The sequence below is a fragment of the Euprymna scolopes genome, chromosome 6 (genome assembly GCF_053919585.1).
Source record: "Euprymna scolopes isolate OS-2025 chromosome 6, ASM5391958v1, whole genome shotgun sequence".
Classification (NCBI taxonomy): Eukaryota; Metazoa; Mollusca; class Cephalopoda; order Sepiida; family Sepiolidae; genus Euprymna; species Euprymna scolopes.
This window is the reverse complement of record NC_136487.1, coordinates 88,096,742-88,119,124: the sequence shown is the minus strand read 5'-3', so window position 1 is coordinate 88,119,124 and position 22,383 is coordinate 88,096,742. Positions and strand designations below refer to the sequence as shown.

Genomic DNA, 22,383 nt, shown 5'->3' with positions numbered 1-22,383 from the left:
AGGATTTTAAAAGAAGTACTTTCAGATAATGAGTCTTTGGCCATTGCTATTGGTGGTAGAGAAGGTTTCTTGTAATTATTGAAGGAAGGAAAAAAAATGTTAAGAAAAGTTGCAATAAAATACAGGAAAAGCATTGTGAACCTTAATGAGGGAGATGGGTGTCAGAGTTATGACTATGAAAAATCGTTAAATGAATATCTTCATTACTGCTCATACAAAAGTTGCAAGAACCAACTACTCATCGCCAAGAACTAAAAAAAAACTCTCTTATGAAAGCTACGAAACTCATAAACAAGGTCGATATCTCAGTAGAGCAGGGGATTCTCTGATTCTTCTCAGGGCCAGTTGAACAACATGCAGAACAACAAATGGCTTAAAGTCTACACAAAGTACTACATATCATGAGGACCAAGTTCTCTCAAACTATTGTTGAGTAAGTTTCCAGTAAAGATGACATCATAATGTTTTACATCTTCAAAAAGTGATCCAAGATAACTATACTGAGTTGCTTTTCACTCTTATCAAATGCTGAGTGGAAAGGTTGGCTGCAAGGTCAAATGTGTGGCAGTAAAATTCAGCTTAGTGTCATATCTCCAGGAAAACTCAGAAGTAGCTGCCTAAAAACTTTCATGCCTTCACTAGTCTCAACATCTGTGCTTCTCCCTTCACAATTGAGAAAGACACCAAGAGTACCATCTGCAACACCAAGGACGAGTTATTTGTCAGGATTAAACTAGTGTTCAAGCGTCTCTAAAAGAACATTGTTAAGGCTGTTTGTTTTTAAAATTCCAAACCCGCAAACATAGTTTTACAAGTAAATGCAATAAGAAACTCAACTAGATTTGAACTCAGTTAATCGGATTCCGTAGGCGTCATCATACCATTCATGTTCTTCCTTTTCATTGGAATCAACAAGAGAATATGAATGTAAACCACTATTACTTACCCTTAACACCCATACCATTTTCATTATCAGGGTCATTGCGGATGCCAAACTTTCCTCCATAAAGCAGTTTTTCAATGGTTGAATCTGAGGAATGGCCATGGATATTTCTTTGCTTGAAACGTTCACGCACAAGCTTTTCATGATCAACATATTCAGACTCTGTTGTGGCTGAGATATGAGGAGGGTTGGGCGTCTTCATCTGTGACCGATGAACTGAAGATAATAAAAGATGAAAATTCAAATTACAGATTTGTTTTCTTAGCAAAATGTTTCTGAATAAATAACTCCGTCTTAGTAATAAACAATATTTAATTATTAGATGGTTTAGAAAATACTGGCCAATCTTTCAACTCACTTTTAAAAAGTTAATTTAGATTGTGGTTTTTGAAATGTTTACATGACATTTTACATGTTTAAGAATTGATGGGTACTCTTTAATAAATTTCTTTCAGGATAAAATTTGGAAGCATCTAAGCCCTAAATAATGAAGATGAAAAAAAAAATATGTATATACACTACTGGGTAACATCAGGCAGGGATAGCTAGCATTTAAGAATTGATGTGTACTCTTTAACAAATATCAAAGAATTGCTTTCCGGAAAAAATGTGGAAGTATTTAAGTCTTTAATCATGAAGACAAAAAAAAGGAAATTAATTAAAACAGGTTAATTTCTACTAACAAAATTTTTTAAACATTAGGAAGAAGTTGTAAACAACAAGGAAGAATACATAATTATTTTTTTATTAAATCTTTCAAATTTAAATTAAAAAACAAAACAGAGTTCCCAACCTAATATACTTAATAGTTGAAAAAAGCACCCTATTTTCTTTTTGATCTCAAATTTTTTCCAAGAAGAAATATTTTTGGAAAATCTTTAAAAAGTGTGATCTTGTGTTTTACTTTGAGACAAATTTCTTCCAAAATGACCAGCTGACCAATACTGTTTGAATCAAAGACTGGAAGACCATCATCATCATCGCTGAGTCCAATCAAGACACAAGGCTACTATGCGATCCAACTCTATACAGGAAACAGACATCGTTTAACGTCATAGATTCTGTCCAAGCAATAGTACTACAAGCACTACTACGCAGTAAGAGTGGAGATAGGAGTAATGGCAATGTTTGTCCAGTACAGCCCCCATTCATTATTGATTAACTTCTTAAAAAAAGAGAGTTCAGAAATAGCCTTGTACATCTTTGTAATACCTATGAATTCCCATTAATTGCTTAAAAATGATTTTCTTAAAAAAAAAATAAAACTACTTGATCAATTTACATGATTTTTGGTGTATGTTATTTTCTTTGAATCACAGATATGTACGATGGGTGTGCAATAAGTAATGCCCCTGATCCACTTCCCATAGCAGTAGAGTAACGAAACTTGGCACAGTTAATAGTCTTTCTCTACATAGGAACCACCCAGACTTATGTATTTCTCCCATCGTTTGATGCAGCTCTGGAGACCGTTTTTGTAGAACACCCCAGGTTGGTCCTCCAACCACGGCGTGACTTCAGAAATCAAGGCTACATCATCTGGGAAACGCTTTCCTTTCAAAAACAACTTCATGGCTGGGAAGAGGTGGAAGTCAGAGGGTGCAAGGTCAGTAGAGCAGGGAGGATGGGGAAGGATTTCATAACCACACGCCCATGCTTCTGATCTGGCGACATGCAAGTTGTGGACCGGAGTGTTGTCCTGCAGGAGGAGGGTACCTTTGCTGATCTTGTCCCATCTCTTGATTTTGATAGCTTCCCTTAATTTCCTTAAAAGTGAAGCATAATAGGCTCCTGTAATTGTGGTACCCTTTGCCAGGAAATCTGTCATCACTACTCCGTCCTAGTCCCAGAAGACTGTGAGCATGACCTTGCCAGTGGAAGGCTGCACCTTTGCCTCCTTTGGAGGTGGCGAGTCCAAGTGCTTCCACTGCATTGACTGGGCTTTGGTCTCTGGATCATAGTGATTGACCCAGGTTTCGTCCTGTGTAATCATTTTTTTAAAAAACTTTGACTCATTTTCTTGGCACATCTCCAAATTCAGCACTCGTTCTCGCTTCTGGAATGGTGTGAGCAACCTGGGAATCCATCTGGCAGACACCTTATGCATATGCAAATGGTCATGAATGATAGTTTCTACAGACCCTGTACTAATCTTGACATTTTGAACTATTTGGCGCCGATCTTCCAAAATGGCAGCCTCAACTTGACGGACAAATGCCTCATCAATGAAGAAGGGGGGGGGGGACCAGGTCCGGGAGCTGTTTCCACAGACTTCCGGCCATGTTTGAATTCATAATGCCAGCGTTTTACAAGGTCATATGATTGGGCATTATCACCATAAGTTTATTTCATTTCATCAAAAGTCTCCTGTGGTGTGCGTCCTTTCAAATACAAAAACCGGATCACTGCTCGACATTCAACAGGCTCCATTTCACACCTGACTCAGTTCAAACACCTGTAAAACAGAAACCACAATTAGTTCAGAGCTGTAATTTGCCACATAACCCGTAGAGATATAAATCATTGCACATGCAAATTTTCAGCTAGATCAGACAACAGGAAGTGGGTCAGGGGCATTACTTATTGCATGCCCCTCGTACATCATACAGATTTTTCTTTATATTTGTTTTTTCATGGCATAGGGAGAGTTCTACACAAACACTGTAGTGACAATTAAGGAGTCACTCCACACTCCTTAAAATCCCCAAATTGAGACCTTACTATTGGATCTAATTTAATATCATATCCAGAATACATTATACCAAAGGAAATTTAAAAAAAGAAAAAATCACATTTCAATAAATGATAAAAACTTCTATTAATATATGGATGGGGGTGGGGTAAAAAAATGTAGTCAAAGTTCGAATGACGATAAAATCTTTATTTATGAACATGAAATGAAATAGAATGTCCTCAAATATAGAAGACAAATGTAAATGAAAAATCATGTTCATAAATGTTCAAATTGATGAGCATTATTGTCTAGACAACACTGATAGCGCGCATCAACACTGATAGCGCGCATCAACGGATTTGCAAACGTCACGAAACAGGTCATTACAGTACATCTTTTTTTTTTACACCCTGTATTATCTAAAGAGCAGTTATTTGTCCATGTATTCAGCTAAAAGTAAAAAATAACACAAAACACACCCGCAAAGCTGACATATTTTTTGTCAGCATTGATGCAGAGAATATAGACATTGTCTCCATAATGCAAGCCCCCTCTCACCTTGAGAATTTTCCAAAATAAACATTTATTTTAGTTTGAGTTCATTATATGTTAAAAATATTCTAATATTTATATACAGTATAATCTAAAAACAGTATTTTTCGTTTTGGAGAGAAATCTTTTTTTCTATGACATTCAGTAGAAATTTCTAGAATTTTTAACTATGGAATCTCTTTATAAATTCCTGTATATAAACTATATAATTTTGCTTTACCTTGTCTCTTTCTTTTTTTCTGGTTACCTTTTTATTAAACTTTCTGTTTTTCGTTGGGAACTTTGACTTTCAAATAACACTTTTTATATTACATCTATTTAATAGTCCCGTTTCAACAAGTTTATTTTCTTAATCACTAGCCACCCAGTTTGTTTATTTAAACAGATTCAGGAAAGTCAACTCACTGGGAGGAGTGTTGATAACCTCAGCTGAACAGATTCAGTGATTAGTCAAGAGTCAATATCTAAAGCGATTTGGTTTTTCATCAACCTTTGTCAGAAAATTGAACTAAAATACACTTTCTCAGTCTTTGGGCTAAATCAAAAAGTAGTATCGGTTCTGTCCATAGTCGGAGGAGAAATTCTTCCTAACTAGAGGAGGGAGGGAAAGGAAAGGGAAGGTGAGAGAAGAGAAAAGGAGACAGAGAGAGAAGAGGAAGATATGTAACAGATTGGGCCCTACAGTATTGAAGAATTGATTAGGTTAAGTAGACAAAAATATGCACGTTTGCTCAATTAAGCTTGAGGTATTTTCCAATGAAATAGTTTTGAAACAATAAATATTTGACAATAAATAATAAGTTGATGACAATAACAAAAGTTGGTCTCAAACGTCAAAGATGACACAATTGGAATTTCGTAATCCTAATGATCAATCAGAGGAGGTCAGATTTGTAGAACAAAGAAATTATAATAGAAATAGTAATGAAAATCAAAGATTTAGAATCAGTCAAAGTCGGGTAGCAGAGATATCGGATGATCTCATAATGTAATTAATAGTAGTGTATAGATTTGGGTCTTCACAGACTTACCCAGCAATGTGACTCAACCTACTATATATCTGAAAATAAAGACATCTGTAACGAAAAGTTGTCTTGGTATTGTTTTGCCTGCAACCAAGTTCGAAGGATCTTTATTTTAGTGTCTTCAAGTCAAGTGCCAATGCCGGCAAACTGAGGTAGACTAGCCATTAAAGATTTGTTTGAGTAATGTTTATTCGTCCTGTTTATTGTATATGTTTACACATCACAAACGCATGCTTTGATACATGTTATATAGACGTTATATACATCTATGACAATGAAGATAGATTTTATACATACATGTAACAAGCACACATTGACACGCAACTCTTTCTAAAACACAAACATTGATGGCTTTATAAAAGACAATTATAGATACAACTATGATGACTGCATGATTTTATACATACATGAAAGTACACAATATTTATGATCATATGACATGTCATTGTAATGTCAAAGGTTGATATAGCTGTATATCAGATAGAGAGATAAAGAGAGAGGTAGAGAAAGAGAGATAAAGAGAGAGGTAGAGAAAGAGAGATGTTACTTAATTTTTTCACTGTTCTGTTTTGTTATCCATGTTCTCAGGCAACACCGGGTACCCTGCTAGCATGAAATTAAATAATGAAAAATCCTTACCTTGTGAAACAATGGTTTCTAACGGAAACTCTTCAGTGGGATAAACGCCACTCATACGTCGAATGGAAAAATCTTTCATGTCTGTCTCCTGAGCATAAAGCTCTTCAGGTTGTTTCCATGCAGGGGGTTCGATTTCATAGTTTCCTTGGGTGACCATCGAGGAGGAAATAAATATCCCTGAATGTCTGTAATTAAGTGTTGATTCCGAGGACTCTTTACCAATTGAGTGAGTGTCAATCCTTTTCCTACGAGGGATAACTTGATCCCCAGACGAGGTACCTACAGTCTCTCTTAATATAGATTGGTTGTCCACACATTTGCGTCTCAAGATCACATGCTCCCCAGAAGTGACGTCTCGCATTTCTTTGCTAACTGACTGATTGTCAACACGTTTTCGACGTGGTGCCACTAGTTCCTTTTGCGCAGCATCAGCATCAACTGCTTCTTTTGTTAACGATTGAACATCAACAGGTTTTCTGTGAAAAATAGCAATATCACCGGGAGAAGTTTTCAAGGACTCTTTCGAAATGAATTGATCATCAACTGTTTTTCTCGAAGGGACTAACTTCTGTTCTGGGAGAGTAGTGAAGGTCTCTTTAGATATAGATTGGCCCTCAACACGTTTTCGAGACTCAACAACCTTTTCAACTGGTGCATCTTCCATGGTTTCCTTGGACACTGACTGACCCTCAACATGTTTTCGAGACTCAACAAACTTTTCAACTGGTGCATCTTCCATGGTTTCCTTAGAGACTGACTGACCCATAACAGCTTTTCGAGACTCAACAACCTTTTCGACTGGTGCATCTTCCATGGTTTCCTTGGACACTGACTGACCCTCAACATGTTTTCGAGACTCAACAACCTTTTCAACTGGTGCATCTTCCATGGTTTCCTTGGACACTGACTGACCCTCAACAGCTTTTCGAGACTCAACAACCTTTTCAACTGGTGCATCTTGCATCGCTTCCTTGAACACTGACTGACCTTCAACATGCTTTCGTAGAGGAACAAGTTGATGATCAAAATCTGAAGATTCTGTAAGATTTTTATGAGAGTCTTCTTTTGTCAAAGTTCCAAGGAATTCTGGATTTGACTTTTCTGGATTTGTCTTAAGTTCCTGTTCTTCATAGTGCCTATGAATTGGTGAGTCACCACTTGCTTTTGCTAGAACAAACTGTGATGTTGCAGTTACAGCAGATTCTGACCGAGCCAACTCATCAGCTTTCGGGCCATCACCCTGAGCAACTGAAATAAAAATAGTAAAACAAATAGAAATAAAATTTTAATTAAAACATTAACCTTTAATAACATGAAAAAGATTTGAAACTCAATCATGGCACCACTTCTATTTTGACTTCAATGGTACGATTAAAGCTCAACTTCACCAGACTAATTTGAAAATAGTAATCAACTTGTTGCCTCAGTCAAAAATAATGCGGCTCACATTCACTGAATGTTTTATCCGACTTTCCTCTTTCTTCGCCTTGGTACTTATTTCCTTCTCACCACAGAAAGATATAACACCAGGCAGAAGGTGGAGAGAATAAACCAATACACAAATGCACTCTAACCTGTTAAAAATTGCTTGAGCAGTCCATTCAATATTTCCTGGTGAGAGCGCCTCATACAGTTAGTCATGAACTAACCTCTTATTGAAGCAAGAAGAGGAGAGCTCTTAAAACTACCCAGAATGAATACTTCAGCCTTACAGATAAAAAGCCACCGGGATGGCCCTGTCTATGTTGGGCTGATTGTCGAGGACGAATCCTCAACTGTACCAGGTGTAACAAATCGCCGTTTATCAAGCCAGCCTATTTCAGACATTAAATAATCTCCGTTAATTCTTTTTAACAAACAAGAATCCAAAGAATTTGTGGATTCATCTTTTTTTTTATTGAGATGGATTTGCTAAAAACAGTGCAATAACCAGTTATTTTGTTTCTCTGAGGTTGTGAGTTCGAGCATCACTAATAACCTAGGATTTTGACATTTCCTTAATTTTCAATCTACACACCAGACATCCTTTTATAGCAGGGATGAGGCAAGTTGAAGCCTCTTTCATTGCCCGATCCAAGTTCAGAATTATCACATCCACCATATAACCTTAATTCTTGATATACTTTTTCATATTTTTAAAGATTTTATTTCTTTATTGAATATTTAAACCAGCAAATATGGCCAAATCTCATTAATATTGTGAATAATCACCCACAATTTCATTCTCAAAACCTGAACTAAGTTTGTCTTAAAGATTCACATTACACATCCAATATATCATCTCCATATCATTTTTCTATATATATTTTTGTTTCTATCTTCTAACTTCTTTTCATAATCTATATTATAACAAAAACTAAGGCATTTCTTGTGCATGCATATGCTATCATCTTTCAAATCCTCAGTACAGGTCATACTAAGAATGCAATTGCTAATTACTTAAGACTTTTATCTAGTCATGGCTGACAGAACAAGAACATGCTATCCCCGTGTATTAATTAAAGGGTATCGTTTGAAATTCTGTACAGATTTCCGAGTCCAACAAGATACACTGTAAGAAGTTTGGAGTTTACATCAGTTGAAACATTGTGACAATAACTCAAGACGAGAACAATAGTCCATATAATCTAACTTATTAATCTTCATCTAAAAAATTCAGAAATATAACACTCTGCAAAATTTCATACACTGGTGAGGTTGCTTGTATTTGCACTCGGTGATCCATGCTAAAAAATATATTCCAATAAATCTGTACACCCATTACCGAATATTTCTATTAGTCAAAAAGATAGAATCCAACCTGACTTTTGTGAAGAAACTCAAAACCAAGCATATTCTTACCTTTTAATGCCCAAGACGGTAGATTCTGTTTTGCAAAAAGGTTGTCCTTCACCTGAGTATCATCAGACTGAGTCAACCCACTTTCTTTTTTCTTATCTGCCCAAGAAAGACGACTTTTTGGCTTGACTACAACATTATCAGCGGGGACGTTTTTCGGCCCTTGCTGAGCCCAATGTGGTAAATTATGCTCCGCTTCTAAGACACCAAACCCATTAACAGCACTTTTTTTCACATCATTTGGTTCTGCCTGCAAAAAGATATGTTATTTTTTTTTTAGATTATATTCAATGAGTTTCATGAAAGTTATAGTTTTTTTTGTTTATTTAGGAAGTAGGTAGAAAAGTATGATGCCAAATGAGTTAAGAGTGATAGAAAACATATTCTTGACCATTTATCTGGTGCTACCAGATCAGGCTGTCTGAAGATACTGGATTCCTGATCTAAAATACACCAAACATTAAGAGGTTAAAGCAGTTTACTTTAGCATTGTTTAATATGTATTTAAAAGAAATTTGGGTTTATAGGAGACAGAACAATACAGAGATGTAAGAGATAGACTTATACTGAAGTAACATGGTATAATGGTGGAGCTGGTCATGCAGTTTCCCTTTATTGAATCAATACATGTGTGCGTGTGTATACATTGATGTTATTTTTTCTTTCCCTTTACAAGGCCAAAATCAACAACACTAAACATCATGAATAAACGTTTAAAGATATAAAGAACTTGAAACATAAAAACTTTTACCAAAATGACTGGGTTCGGCATTAAATGGCATAAAAAGGATTGATATGCTATAAGCAACCAAAACCTCTCTACATCTGAGTAAGTTGTATATCAGCTGTGTCAAGAATGTTATATTATACGGCAATGACTGCTTGGTCCTCACTTAGTCCTCTCTTGTCTGACTGCATTGCAATAACAGATGCATGCAACGTGAAATCTGACACATCCACATACATCAAGTCAAAAGATCTGCTATGCTGAGTAAATGTGCTTTCAGCAGAGGTTATGGACAAATTGGTTATTTAAAGATATAAAGAACTTGAAGCATAAAAACGTTTATCAAAATGACCAGATTTGGTTTTAAATAACCCAAAAGGGGTTGCCTTGCCCTAAAACAAAACAACCAAACAATTAGTCCATCTAGGGCTGATGAATAACTGCTTTTACTGTCAGGTCATTCAAAGAATATTTATATCATTATTATATGTTGCAGCAGATTCTGCCACTTCTGCCACAGATGGAATGCTATATGTATGAATCAGCAATTTTAATAGTATACTAGATCCTAAATGGTCTAGACCAGATATCTCCAAAGTTTTCAAATTTGCTGAATTTTTAGAGCTACGCAGGCCAAAAATAATAATAAAAAAAATGACCTGGATGCATTTTATAGTATTGTTCATTCTTTTAATCATTTTCTGAACAAAAAAAAAAACACCACACGATTTTCACACATTTCCATTTTTATGAATACTTTAATGTTTTCAATAAGAGCACTGTGGGCAGGATTAAAGATTTTATCTAGCTCGCTTGCCGTAGTTTGGATAACCGCAGTCTAGACAGTTCATCTAGTAAAAGACCTATGACACAATGGATCATGGTTTGTCTAGATGAGAACATTATCGAGAATCTCTTCTCATTTGTTCTGATTGGATGAATGATATCATCATTCTGTGACATCATCTTATGTGCATGATTAACCCAATCTTTCTGTGTTAATCGATGTCATTATTTGCTATAATGAATAGCCTCATTTAAAAAGTGGGTGAAAGTCCTTGGGTTAGTAGATGTAAAACACTTATGGTAGCAGGTTCAGTTCATAGAGGAAGATAATGGAAAACATAGGAGGAAGCGATAAAAATGAATTTGAGAGAAAGAAGGATAAATAAAGACCTGGCTAGAGATAGGTTAGTTTGGGAGTCAATTTCACGCATGCTAGCATGTAAAACAGGGATTATGATGATGATGATGATGTTTTTCATGAAAACTTTACCAGTTTAGATTTTGCCTTCCATTCTTCCATCTCTCTTTTCCATTTTTTTTCATCGTCTAAGAGAAATTCCATCCTGATGGAATCCAATTTCGAACGTCGCACATGCCAGAGAGCCCTTTCTTTCTGCAAGGTGGCTTGTTCACTTAAATCTGCATAATGCCTGACAATTTTTTCCCTGAAAATAAATAATTTTTTTTTTTAAAAAGAAAAACAAATTAAAAGGAAAAACGATCAAATTGTTGTCAGTTGTATCTCTAGTCTTCTTTTCTTTATTAACTTTGACCTTCATCCGGAATGGGAGTGGTAAATGTGCTAATGGCAAAAGAATTTGAAATCAAGATAAATTTCCCAACCTGAGGAGCCACAATCTCTTCACCTCTGCAAGTGAAATTCAACATAAAAGACTTTGTCAATGTATCTTGATTGATTTATATGTTGAACACAATACCACAGGACTAGTTATCCCCAAATCTCCTTAGGTAATCAAATTTTGTCCATCCCATCCATCATTTTCAATCCTCTAATGTTTCTTAATTTTTGAGATGAGAATTGATAATTCATATTATTTGGACTATTGTTCTCATCTTGAGTGTTATTTTCACAATGCTTCAGCCAATGTAACCTTTGACCTTCTTCGTTTGTATATTGTTGAACTCAGGAATCTGTAAATAATTTTGAATGAAACCCTTTATTTAATCCATGGGGGTAACATGCTCTTGTTCCATTAGATATGACTGGGTAGAAGTTCTAAGTCATTTGCAATTGTATTGCAAGTATCGCCCATACCAAGGATTGAATTTTCAAGCTCCAGAAGAGTGGCACTTACAACTGAATTTTACCAAGTACTTTATCTGTTACACCAAACATTCCAGAGTTCAGTAACATACACCTGAAGAAGATCAAAGGTCACATTGGCCGAAATGTTGTGGAAATAACACCTGGAATGAGAACAGTAGTATGAATAATCCAAATAATACAAACTATCTGAAGTGTTCCTGGTTTAGGACAACAAAATTAAAAAAAAAAAAATTCATTTATGCAAGCCAACAACCGCCGGGTTTGAGATCACCACTGACACCAACCTTTGTCTGTCTGCCTCTCCCCGACCTAACCTGTCAACTCCTTTTATACATATCTCCCGCGTGATTTCACGTGACTTCCACCAGAGCACACCTTTTAAAACTATGGGCGCCATCTTGATTTCTCTCTCTCTCTCTCTCTCTCTTTCGCCCAACCTCGCCCGACACACACACGGTAAGACCTCTGTTCATTTGATCTGTTTTTCCCTTTCTTTTTCTCCTTTCCTTCTGCTAACTTTAAACAACACTATCATAATAATCAATTTAACTGACAATCGATTCATCTCATTAACCCTTATCAAGGCCAAAAGGCACTAAAGCATAAGTGATGACGTTAGTTAAAAGAAAAGAAAAAGAAAAAAGTCATTTACTTCATCTCTTCCTTCATCATAGCTTTGGCTTTCAGTAGAGCTTGTTCCTTATCATTCAATATCTCGGCTTCACGCCTCATTTCTTCTTTAGATTTTTGTTCCGCTTGATATTTCCGCTGAAAGAATAAAAATCAGAGCAATTATTTACAAGATGAGGTATCAGCACTTACATGTTCCAGGCAGTCTTCCTTACATTCGTAGATAAAAATAACATCTTCTAAATGGTTTCAGTTTTCAGTTTGTGAGCAACTTTTTCTTGTGGAGAGTATCTCAAAGAAAACGTTTACATCAACAAACCTGAAACTCTACAGGAATTAAATGATGTTGCAGAATTAAATCATAATCGAGTGATCTTACAAGCAATCTGTTTTGGAATGGACAAAAATTTGTGAAGTTGAAAACAGAAGCCATTGAAAAGATGCTATTTTTCATAAATGAAATTTATTTTTCATTTTTTTTTTTTGTAAACAAATCTCCATTGTGTTCATCATATTATGTTACAATTAAGTTAACATCAAAAATAATGAATCTAACCAAGTTAAAAATTCCTCAGTGACTTCTTGACCACCTTGTATATATGATTAACAGATACACTTTTATCCTAGTTGGAAGCCAATAAAGAATGATAACTCGAATGATGATGAAAGTCGACAGCAATAGTGACCATGTTAACAATGGAAAAGGAATTGAAACATGTAATGTCCCACATCATCACCCAAATCCCAGTATTTAAAAGAAATAACCTCACCAACTGAGCTTCTTCCATTTGTTTCTTGAAAAAGTTTAATTGTGCTGCCTTCTTGTCCCGCTGAATTTTCCTCACAGCTTCAATTTCATCTTAAAAAATAAAAGTCACAATTATTTTAGGGTGCTTCAGAACATTCTCTCCACATTTCATTTTGGGATTATTTAATGTGAAAAGAGTATTGTAAACAATACATTTTATGCAAGTTGCTATTTTATTCATGTGATTTGTAATATTGAAAGCAATCACTGTTTTGGGGCAAGTAATGAACATTGAAAATCAAGCGCCTCCAATGTCAGACTATCTTTTACATTCTTATTGCAAGTATCCTCATGCAGTCCTTATGATATATATATGTATTAAAATCTTTTACATTCTTATTGCAAGTATCCTCATGCAGTCCTTATGATATATATATGTATTAAAATCTTTTACATTCTTATTGCAAGTATCCTCATGCAGTCCTTATGATATATATATGTATTAAAATCTTTTACATTCTTATTGCAAGTATACTCATGCAGTCCTTATGATATATGTATTAAAATCTTTTACATTCTTATTGCAAGTATACTCATGCAGTCCTTATGATATATATATGTATTAAAATCTTTTACATTCTTATTGCAAGTATCCTCATGCAGTCCTTATGATATATATATGTATTAAAATCTTTTACATTCTTATTGCAAGTATCATCATGCAGTCCTTATGATATATATATGTATTAAAATCTTTTACATTCTTATTGCAAGTATCCTCATGCAGTCCTTATGATATATATATGTATTAAAATCTTTTACATTCTTATTGCAAGTATACTCATGCAGTCCTTATGATATATATATGTATTAAAATCTTTTACATTCTTATTGCAAGTATCCTCATGCAGTCCTTATGATATATATATATGTATTAAAATCTTTTACATTCTTATTGCAAGCATCCTCATACATTCCTTATGATATATATATATGTATTAAAATCTTTTACATTCTTATTGCAAGCATCCTCATGCATTCCTTATGATATATATATATATATGTATTAAAATCTTTTACATTCTTATTGCAAGCATCCTCATGCAGTCTTTATGATATATATATGTATTAAAATCTTTTACATTCTTATTGCAAGCATCCTCATGCAGTCCTTATGATATATATATATGTATTAAAATCTTTTACATTCTTATTGCAAACATCCTCATGCATTTCTTATGATATATATATATGTATTAAAATCTTTTACATTCTTATTGCAAGCATCCTCATGCATTCCTTATGATATATATATGTATTAAAATCTTTTACATTCTTATTGCAAGCATCCTCATGCAGTCCTTATGATATATATATGTATTAAAATCTTTTACATTCTTATTGCAAGTATCCTCATGCATTCCTTATGATATATATATATATATGTATTAAAATCTTTTACATTCTTATTGCAAACATCCTCATGCAGTCCTTATGATATATATATGTATTAAAATCTTTTACATTCTTATTGCAAGCATCCTCATGCAGTCCTTATGATATATATATGTATTAAAATCTTTTACATTCTTATTGCAAGCATCCTCATGCATTCCTTATGATATATATATATATGTATTAAAATCTTTTACATTCTTATTGCAAGCATCCTCATGCAGTCCTTATGATATATATATATATATGTATTAAAATCTTTTACATTCTTATTGCAAGCATCCTCATGCAGTCCTTATGATATATATATATATGTATTAAAATCTTTTACATTCTTATTGCAAGCATCCTCATGCAGTCCTTATGATATATATATATATGTATTAAAATCTTTTACATTCTTATTGCAAGCATCCTCATGCATTCCTTATGATATATATATATGTATTAAAATCTTTTACATTCTTATTGCAAGCATCCTCATGCAGTCCTTATGATATATATATATGTATTAAAATCTTTTACATTCTTATTGCAAGCATCCTCATGCATTCCTTATGATATATATATATATGTATTAAAATCTTTTACATTTTTATTGCAAGCATCCTCATGCATTCCTTATGATATATATATATGTATTAAAATATTTTACATTCTTATTGCAAACATCCTCATGCATTCCTTATGATATATATATGTATTAAAATCTTTTACATTCTTATTGCAAGCATCCTCATGCAGTCCTTATGATATATATATGTATTAAAATCTTTTACATTCTTATTGCAAGTATCCTCATGCATTCCTTATGATATATATATGTATTAAAATCTTTTACATTATTATTGCAAGTATCCTCATGCATTCCTTATGATATATATATGTATTAAAATCTTTTACATTCTTATTGCAAGCATCCTCATGCAGTCCTTATGATATATATATGTATTAAAATCTTTTACATTCTTATTGCAAGCATCCTCATGCAGTTCTTATGATATATATATGTATTAAAATCTTTTACATTCTTATTGCAAGCATCCTCATGCAGTCCTTATGATATATATATATATATATGTATTAAAATCTTTTACATTCTTATTGCAAGCATCCTCATGCAGTTCTTATGATATATATATATATATATGTATTAAAATCTTTTACATTCTTATTGCAAGCATCCTCATGCAGTCCTTATGATATATATATGTATTAAAATCTTTTACATTCTTATTGCAAGTATCCTCATGCAGTCCTTATGATATATATATATGTATTAAAATCTTTTACATTCTTATTGCAAGTATCCTCATGCAGTCCTTATGATATATATATGTATTAAAATATCAAATGTTGTATTTTATGTTGTCAGATATTTTTTTAGACATTTTTCCTATACATGACAAACTGAATTGCTAAAAATAATAATAAAAAAAAACATTGCTCAAATTCTGTGAACAGATTCATAAATCACAATGTTAATTAATTTGAGGCTCAAATTGCTTTGCCATAATATTAGCAGGGAGACCCGATGTTGCCCAGGATTGAATAATGATCAACGAATGTTTCATACCCCTAAATTTGATTGTCAGTGAAATCGCCCATTTTTAAATCAAATCAATTGATAGCTTTAATTGTAGTCTACATTGTGACTAGCGTTAAAGTTTTAAAATGTAAAAGTTAATTACCATGTTTCAATTGTGCTCTAAACAGAAACATCCATTTCGAACATGCCTCTGTCATATCAAAGAACCTACTGTTGATTTTATATGCCGGCCCGTCCTGATTGTGTGGTAATAAAACTCAAATGCACTTGCGATGTAAGGTTGTGTAAGGTATAAAGTCTGGTCAAAATTGTCTGATCCTTCTTTCATCGAATTATTTCGACTATCGATACTTATCGAAAACATTCCGATACAAAACCTATCGAAGAACACTGCCAGGCAGATAGAGTACCTTCATGTGAAATTTCATAAAAATCGGCCCAGCTGTTTTCGAATCCATAGGGAACAAACTCACAAAGTTTCTTTTTATATAATAGTACAGATAGAGGCTGTTAAATTTGTTTAAATTAATCAAGTTTTGATTACTCAAATTATGTTGATTCCAAAAAAGTTTGCTTCGAAAAAAATGGAACTTAAATAATAAACAAAATCGTTCCAAAACAATATAATTTATTAATTTCTTCGTACTTGAGATTTTTGGTTCTCTTTCTGTGGTAGCCAAATAATAAAAAAAAGAAAAATTTGGATCAAATTTTTAATGATATACATGTATTTCACCCTCCCCAATAAATTTTTTTTTTAATATTATTTTCCCCAATAAATTTTTTTTTTAATATTATTTTCCCCAATAAATTTTTTTTTAACATTTCAATAAATTATTTTTCAAAACATTTCTTACAATCATCTAACCCAATCTTAAACATAACCCTAACTAGCAAAGCAACCACTCAGACTTATGATTAGTCGTAAAAGATTTTGTTAACTGTCTAGAAATGAAGAATTATTTTACATTAACTGATTTTCTGCTCTAAAATGATTAAAAAAAAAATTTTTTTTTTCTTTTCTTTTCTGCCAAGTTTTTCGGGATGTTCACATGTAATTACTTAAAAAAGTAGAATCTCTTTATTTGGGAGGGTGGAGTTAGCAAAAGGTTTTAATCTACAAATGAACAAAAATTCATCTTTCTCATCATGGTCTTGTTTTTTATGTAAAGAAAATAACAAAATAGCACAGCGATAGGTAATATCAGGTTGACAAGAAAGTCTTACTTTTTTTTTTAACATTTAAATTCACATGAACATCTCGGTTCAAACAAAAATTTATTGATCTAAATAAGCACCACCAGAATCAACACACATTTGCCAATGCAAAACAAGTATATTTATGCTAATAACTTAAAAATCTTGCGTAACATAAAAGTCTCTGAAGGCGTTTTTGATATCACTTAGGTCTTTGAAGCATTTCTCATGCAGAAAGTTGTCGAGATGCTTGAAAAAGTGGTAGTTGGTAAGTGAGAGGTCTGGAGAGTATGGCAAGTGAGAGTTTTGTAGCTCAATTCGTTCACCTTCTGCAGGGTTGATTTAGTAATGTGTGGTCAAGCACTGTCATGGAGGAGAATTGGGCCTTTTTTGTTGATTAATGCCGGGTGTTATTGTCGAAGTTTCTGATGTATTTCATCCATTTGTTGACAGGACTTTTCCGCCAAAATGGTTTTGCTTGCATTCAAAAAAACTGTAACGGAGGAGACCAGTCGCAGACAACCAAACAGTCAGCGCATGACCTTTTGGTGCAACTTTGACTTTGGGAATTGTCGTGTAGCTTTGTCAGCATCTAACCATTGAGCTGAGTGTTATCAGTTGTCATAAAGAACCCATTTTATCGCAAGTCACAACCCAGTCGAGAAACAGGTCATTCTTGTTGCATTAAAGAAGGGAAGATGACACTTCTTTTGGTTGTCTTTCAATTTGTAAGACACCCATTTGTCAAGTTATTTTTGTCTTTCCAATCTCTCTTAAGTGGTTGGAAATCGTATATGTTACATCTAATTCAGAAGCAAAGAGTTGTGTGTGGATTGGCTTCGACTAAGGCTCTTAATTGATTGTTGTCAACATTTGATGGCCGACCATTACTCTCATCATCTTCAAGACTCATCGCCGCCACAAAATTTCTTAAACCAGTAGTGGTTCCTGGATCAAACGCTCTGTTGATATCGCAAGCTGTTTCAGTAGCTTTTCAGTCTAGTCTGAATCAAAATAAGAAAATTGTGCAAATTTGTTTTTTCTATCTTATATTCAATGTTCTGAAAAGACATAATTGTTTTAAAGCGATTATAGTTTAAATCACTAGATAGAGTGAAAAACGCTCTTTAAAATGATATATAAAGTTAAGGTATTATAACAGACACTTATTTGAAAATGCATCATTTGAAATCAAAGCTTAAAATTCTGGAAGAAATTTACCAAAACAAAATTACTCCAGTAAAAAGAGTTCAAAAATAAAATTAAAAAAACTTACCATTTATTCGCTTCAATTCATTTACAGCAATTTCTCTTACTTTTATTGCCAAATCTTTCTTCCTCTGAATGAGTTCCTCTCTTCTGTCTTGTCTACAAATATTTTATAAACATGTATAAGTCTTTATTATATATATATATTTTATTATATATATATATATATGTAGCGTAGATTGCGATACTGACCACACACTAGTTGCAGCTAAAGTCTGTCTCAAACCGAAGAGAATCCACAATGCCAAGCAAAAAGGACAACTTTGCATAAATATAGCCTTCATCTCTTTGCACACGCTTTGCAGATTCACTCTAGGAAGCCTTAGAAGACTGTCCAACCAATGCAGCGGAAAAGAGGTGGAGACATATTTATGAGGCCATCTACAACTCTATGGACACCTTTGGCAATCAGGAGAATCCAGACTGGTTTGAGGCAGGGACCACTGAACTGGAGCCAATTATCTCAGCTAAATGTGTTGCGCTGCTTGAGTACAAGAGAGACCCTTCTGAGAAAATACTCACTGCACTCAGGAAGGCCAAAAATGATGGCAAGAAGACTGCCAGGCGCTGCGGCAACAAATTCTGGCTGAACCTATGTAGCAGCATCCAACTTTCTGTTGACTGCGGAAACGTTCATGAAATGTATACAGGACTGAAGGTAGCCTTCGGCCCAAGGGTAGTTAAGACTGCACTACTGATGTCAGGTAACCTCATCACAACTGCAGAAAGCAAATTGAGAGATGAGCTGAGCACTATCAGCAGCTATAATCATGCAAGAATATCTTCACTAACGCAGCAACTGAAGGCATCCCACCCTTGCCAGTTATGAATGAGCTGGATAACACACCCTCCCCTGACAAACTCAGCAGCAGTAAATGGCATTCCACCTAAAATCATCAAAGCCGGCAAAAATACAGTTCTCCTTGATCATCTATCAATTTCTCTTCCAGTGCTGGGAGGAGAGTTTGGTTCTGTAAGACGTGTGACGCCAACATTACAACTCTCTACAAAAACAAAGGTGATCATGGTGATTGTCATAATTACCGCAGCATCTCCCTACTCAGCGGTGTCAGAAAAGTCTTTGCTCGTGTAGAATTGAACAGACTCCAGTCACTTGCAGAAATAATTTACCCAGAGGTGCAATGTAGCTTTAGAGCAGAAAGGTCAACTGTTGACATGATATTTTCCTTACAACAACTACAGAAGTGCTGAGAGCAGAGGAAACGACTGTATCTCGCTTTCATTGCTCTTACGATGGCATTTGACCTAATTAGCATGAGCGGCCTCTTCACGTTACTACAAAAAATAGGATGTCCTCTCAAGCTCCTGAGAATGATAATCTCCTTCCATAGAGACATAAAAGGCTCCATCAAGTTTAATGGATCACTTTCGGAATCTTTCCCCATCCTCAGTGACGTGAAACAGGGCTGTGTTCTTGCCCAATTCTTTTTGGCATATTTTTCTCACTTTTGCTACTATATGCTTTTAATGAAATTGAAGTTAGCGTCTATATTCGCACGAGGAGATGGAAGCCTTTTCAACCTGGCCTGTCTACGTGCCAAAACTAAAGTCCGCATGGCCCTTATCAGGGAAATGCTTTTCGCGGATAATGCAGCGTTAGCTGCCCATTTTGAGGAAACCCTCCAACAACTTATTGACTGATTTGCCCATGCTTACAATGAGTTTGGTCTGACAATAAGCCTCAAGAAAACAAATATCATGGCCTAAGATGTCAGCAACGTCCCCTGCATATGCACTGGCAATTATACAATGGAAGTGGTGAACGACTTCACTTACCTAGGCTCTACCATTTCCAACAACCTCTTACTGGATACTGAACTGGACACTTGCATCGGGAAAGCACCTACAACTATGGCCCGCCTGACCAAGAGAGTGTGGAATAACATGTGACCAAGATGAGGGTGTATCAAGCCTGCATTCTCAGCTTCTTATTCTACTGTAGTGAGACATGGCAGGACCACCTTCCAAACAAAGACGTCCTTGTCAAAGCAAATCTCCCAAGCATATTTGCCCTCCTCTCCCAGAGACGTCTGCGCTAGCTAGGGTACATCGTTCGCATGCAGGATAGCCAAATCCCCAAAGACATCCTGTATGGCAAGCTCTCAACCAGCAGCAGACTAACTGGTAGACCACTCCTCAGATTTAAGATGTGTGTAAAAAAAATGATAAATAGTTATTGATTTTAAACTACAAATAAAATTAAAATACATATATCACCTCCCAATTGTATTGTTACAGTTGCAAAAATGCATACACATATATTACGTAGGCTTTTACGGTAATAAAAAAAACATTAAATAAAACTCTACAATTAAATATTTAGAGATTTTAAAAGAATCTGAATCAAAATAGGGGTGCTTGTATAGTTTAATCAAGACATTCAAAAATGAAAAAAAAAAGGTATATTGTATCTGTTTTGGACTGAAGTTCTCCAAAACAAAATTTAATTTAATTTGATCAAGTAGTTTTTTTTTTCCTGCAGAAAAACACGTTTTTATGAGAACGCATTGAAGTCGGCCATAATGAAATTTGTTGAACACACCAAAGGGAGATAACTCCAGTTAAAGCGTCAACACTCCCTCCCCATCTTTATTACTAGCTTTTCTTCCTTTCAAACCTTTTGCTCGGTATCATAACACATTGCTTTTTCGCTGTAAAACAAAAATTACTTGATGAAATTAAGTGAAATTTTTTTCCGGAGAACTTCGTTCCATAACGAATACATACAATATAACCTTTTTTTGATATTTTCATTTTTTTAATGTCTTGATTAAACTGTACAAGTACCAAAATAGGTAATTGTATCGGAATCAGGAAAAATATTGGAATTGTCTCATCACTAATATATATATATATATATATATATATATATATATATATATATATATATATATATATATATACACACACATGTTGTGATGGAAACCAACTGGGGCTGAATCCTTTATTTAATCTACAGAGCTAAACTGAATTGTTCCACTATCTAATTTTATGGATATATTGTATTAATTTAAAATGGAAAAAAAAAACTGATTCAGTAATAAATTATTGTTAACTTTCTGAACTTTTTAATTTTTACAATTTAAGTAAGTTCTAATTATATTCTTTGTATTGCCTATACTAAGAATTGAACCTTGAACCTCCACAAGACTGTCATTTAGAACTGATAATTACTCAGCACTTTATCTGTTGTGCCATGGGTCTATCTGTGTGTGTCCGTTTTCTTTGCATCAAGTAACTTTGACAATTAGAAGGTGAATATTTTTTATTTACTATTAATCAAATATTGAAATTAAAAATGTAATCGCATAAAATAAATGAAATTCTTTTAAATTGTAGGCTTCATTAATATTCACTCTTCTCCGCTTAGCTCACACACAAACCTGATACGACATAGCTAATTCCGCTCTCAAGCACCTAATCAACACTCTCCTCCTCCTTATCGACCTACTTACTGATTTGACAAGTCTAGTTTTTTTTTAAATCCTGATTCATCCTGCTAAAACAAGTTTTAAAATTAAAAAAATAAAATTGAACATATTTATGTGATTTAAAAAGAAAAAAACAAAAAACAAAAATGAAAGCAAAAGACTTCCAAGCAACACCAGGTAGGTACAGGTAGTTTGTGATAAAATACTTGAAACTTCTGTTGACAAACCTTGATTGTATTCTTTGTGCGGCAATCTGATTCATCTTGCTAAAATAACACTGGCAATATTGTTGTAATTGTTTTAGCTCAGCTTGTGAGTGGAAGAACTGCACTTGTGGCACATCATTGCAGTCCACATTACAAATAAAATGCTGAAAATGAGATAAACACTTTTTTAAGTTTAACAAACCGTTTACAGAGGGGAGGCAATAAGAAAAGTAAATTGTAGCAAACATTTCATTGAATTATCACATGTTTAAAGGATTTAATTGAAAACTCCAAATACAAGAGAAACAGTTTGGATGTGCTAATAAAAAATAATAAGGTGTGAAACCATGAAACCCTCCCCTCTAAGTGTTAGGAAATAAAAAAAAAAAAGAGGAAAAACTATTT

The 22,383-nt window shown here is 34.1% G+C and overlaps 1 protein-coding gene across 3 annotated transcripts in view; it reads right to left on the bottom strand.

Moving 5' to 3' along the window:
- Positions 1 to 22,383, bottom strand: part of LOC145277766 (gamma-tubulin complex component 6-like) — a 97,697-nt gene that overhangs the window by 28,172 nt on the left and 47,142 nt on the right. For all 3 annotated transcript variants that reach the window (XM_080129509.1, XM_080129508.1, XM_080129510.1), the window contains exons 17-24: positions 22,000 to 22,142; positions 18,328 to 18,419; positions 12,873 to 12,961; positions 12,125 to 12,240; positions 10,675 to 10,849; positions 8,675 to 8,921; positions 5,834 to 7,081; positions 947 to 1,159 (exon numbers count right to left, since the gene is read on the bottom strand). In XM_080129509.1, the coding sequence (XP_079985635.1) occupies positions 947 to 1,159; positions 5,834 to 7,081; positions 8,675 to 8,921; positions 10,675 to 10,849; positions 12,125 to 12,240; positions 12,873 to 12,961; positions 18,328 to 18,419; positions 22,000 to 22,142 (2,323 nt within the window). The remainder of the gene's footprint in view (positions 1 to 946; positions 1,160 to 5,833; positions 7,082 to 8,674; positions 8,922 to 10,674; positions 10,850 to 12,124; positions 12,241 to 12,872; positions 12,962 to 18,327; positions 18,420 to 21,999; positions 22,143 to 22,383) is intronic.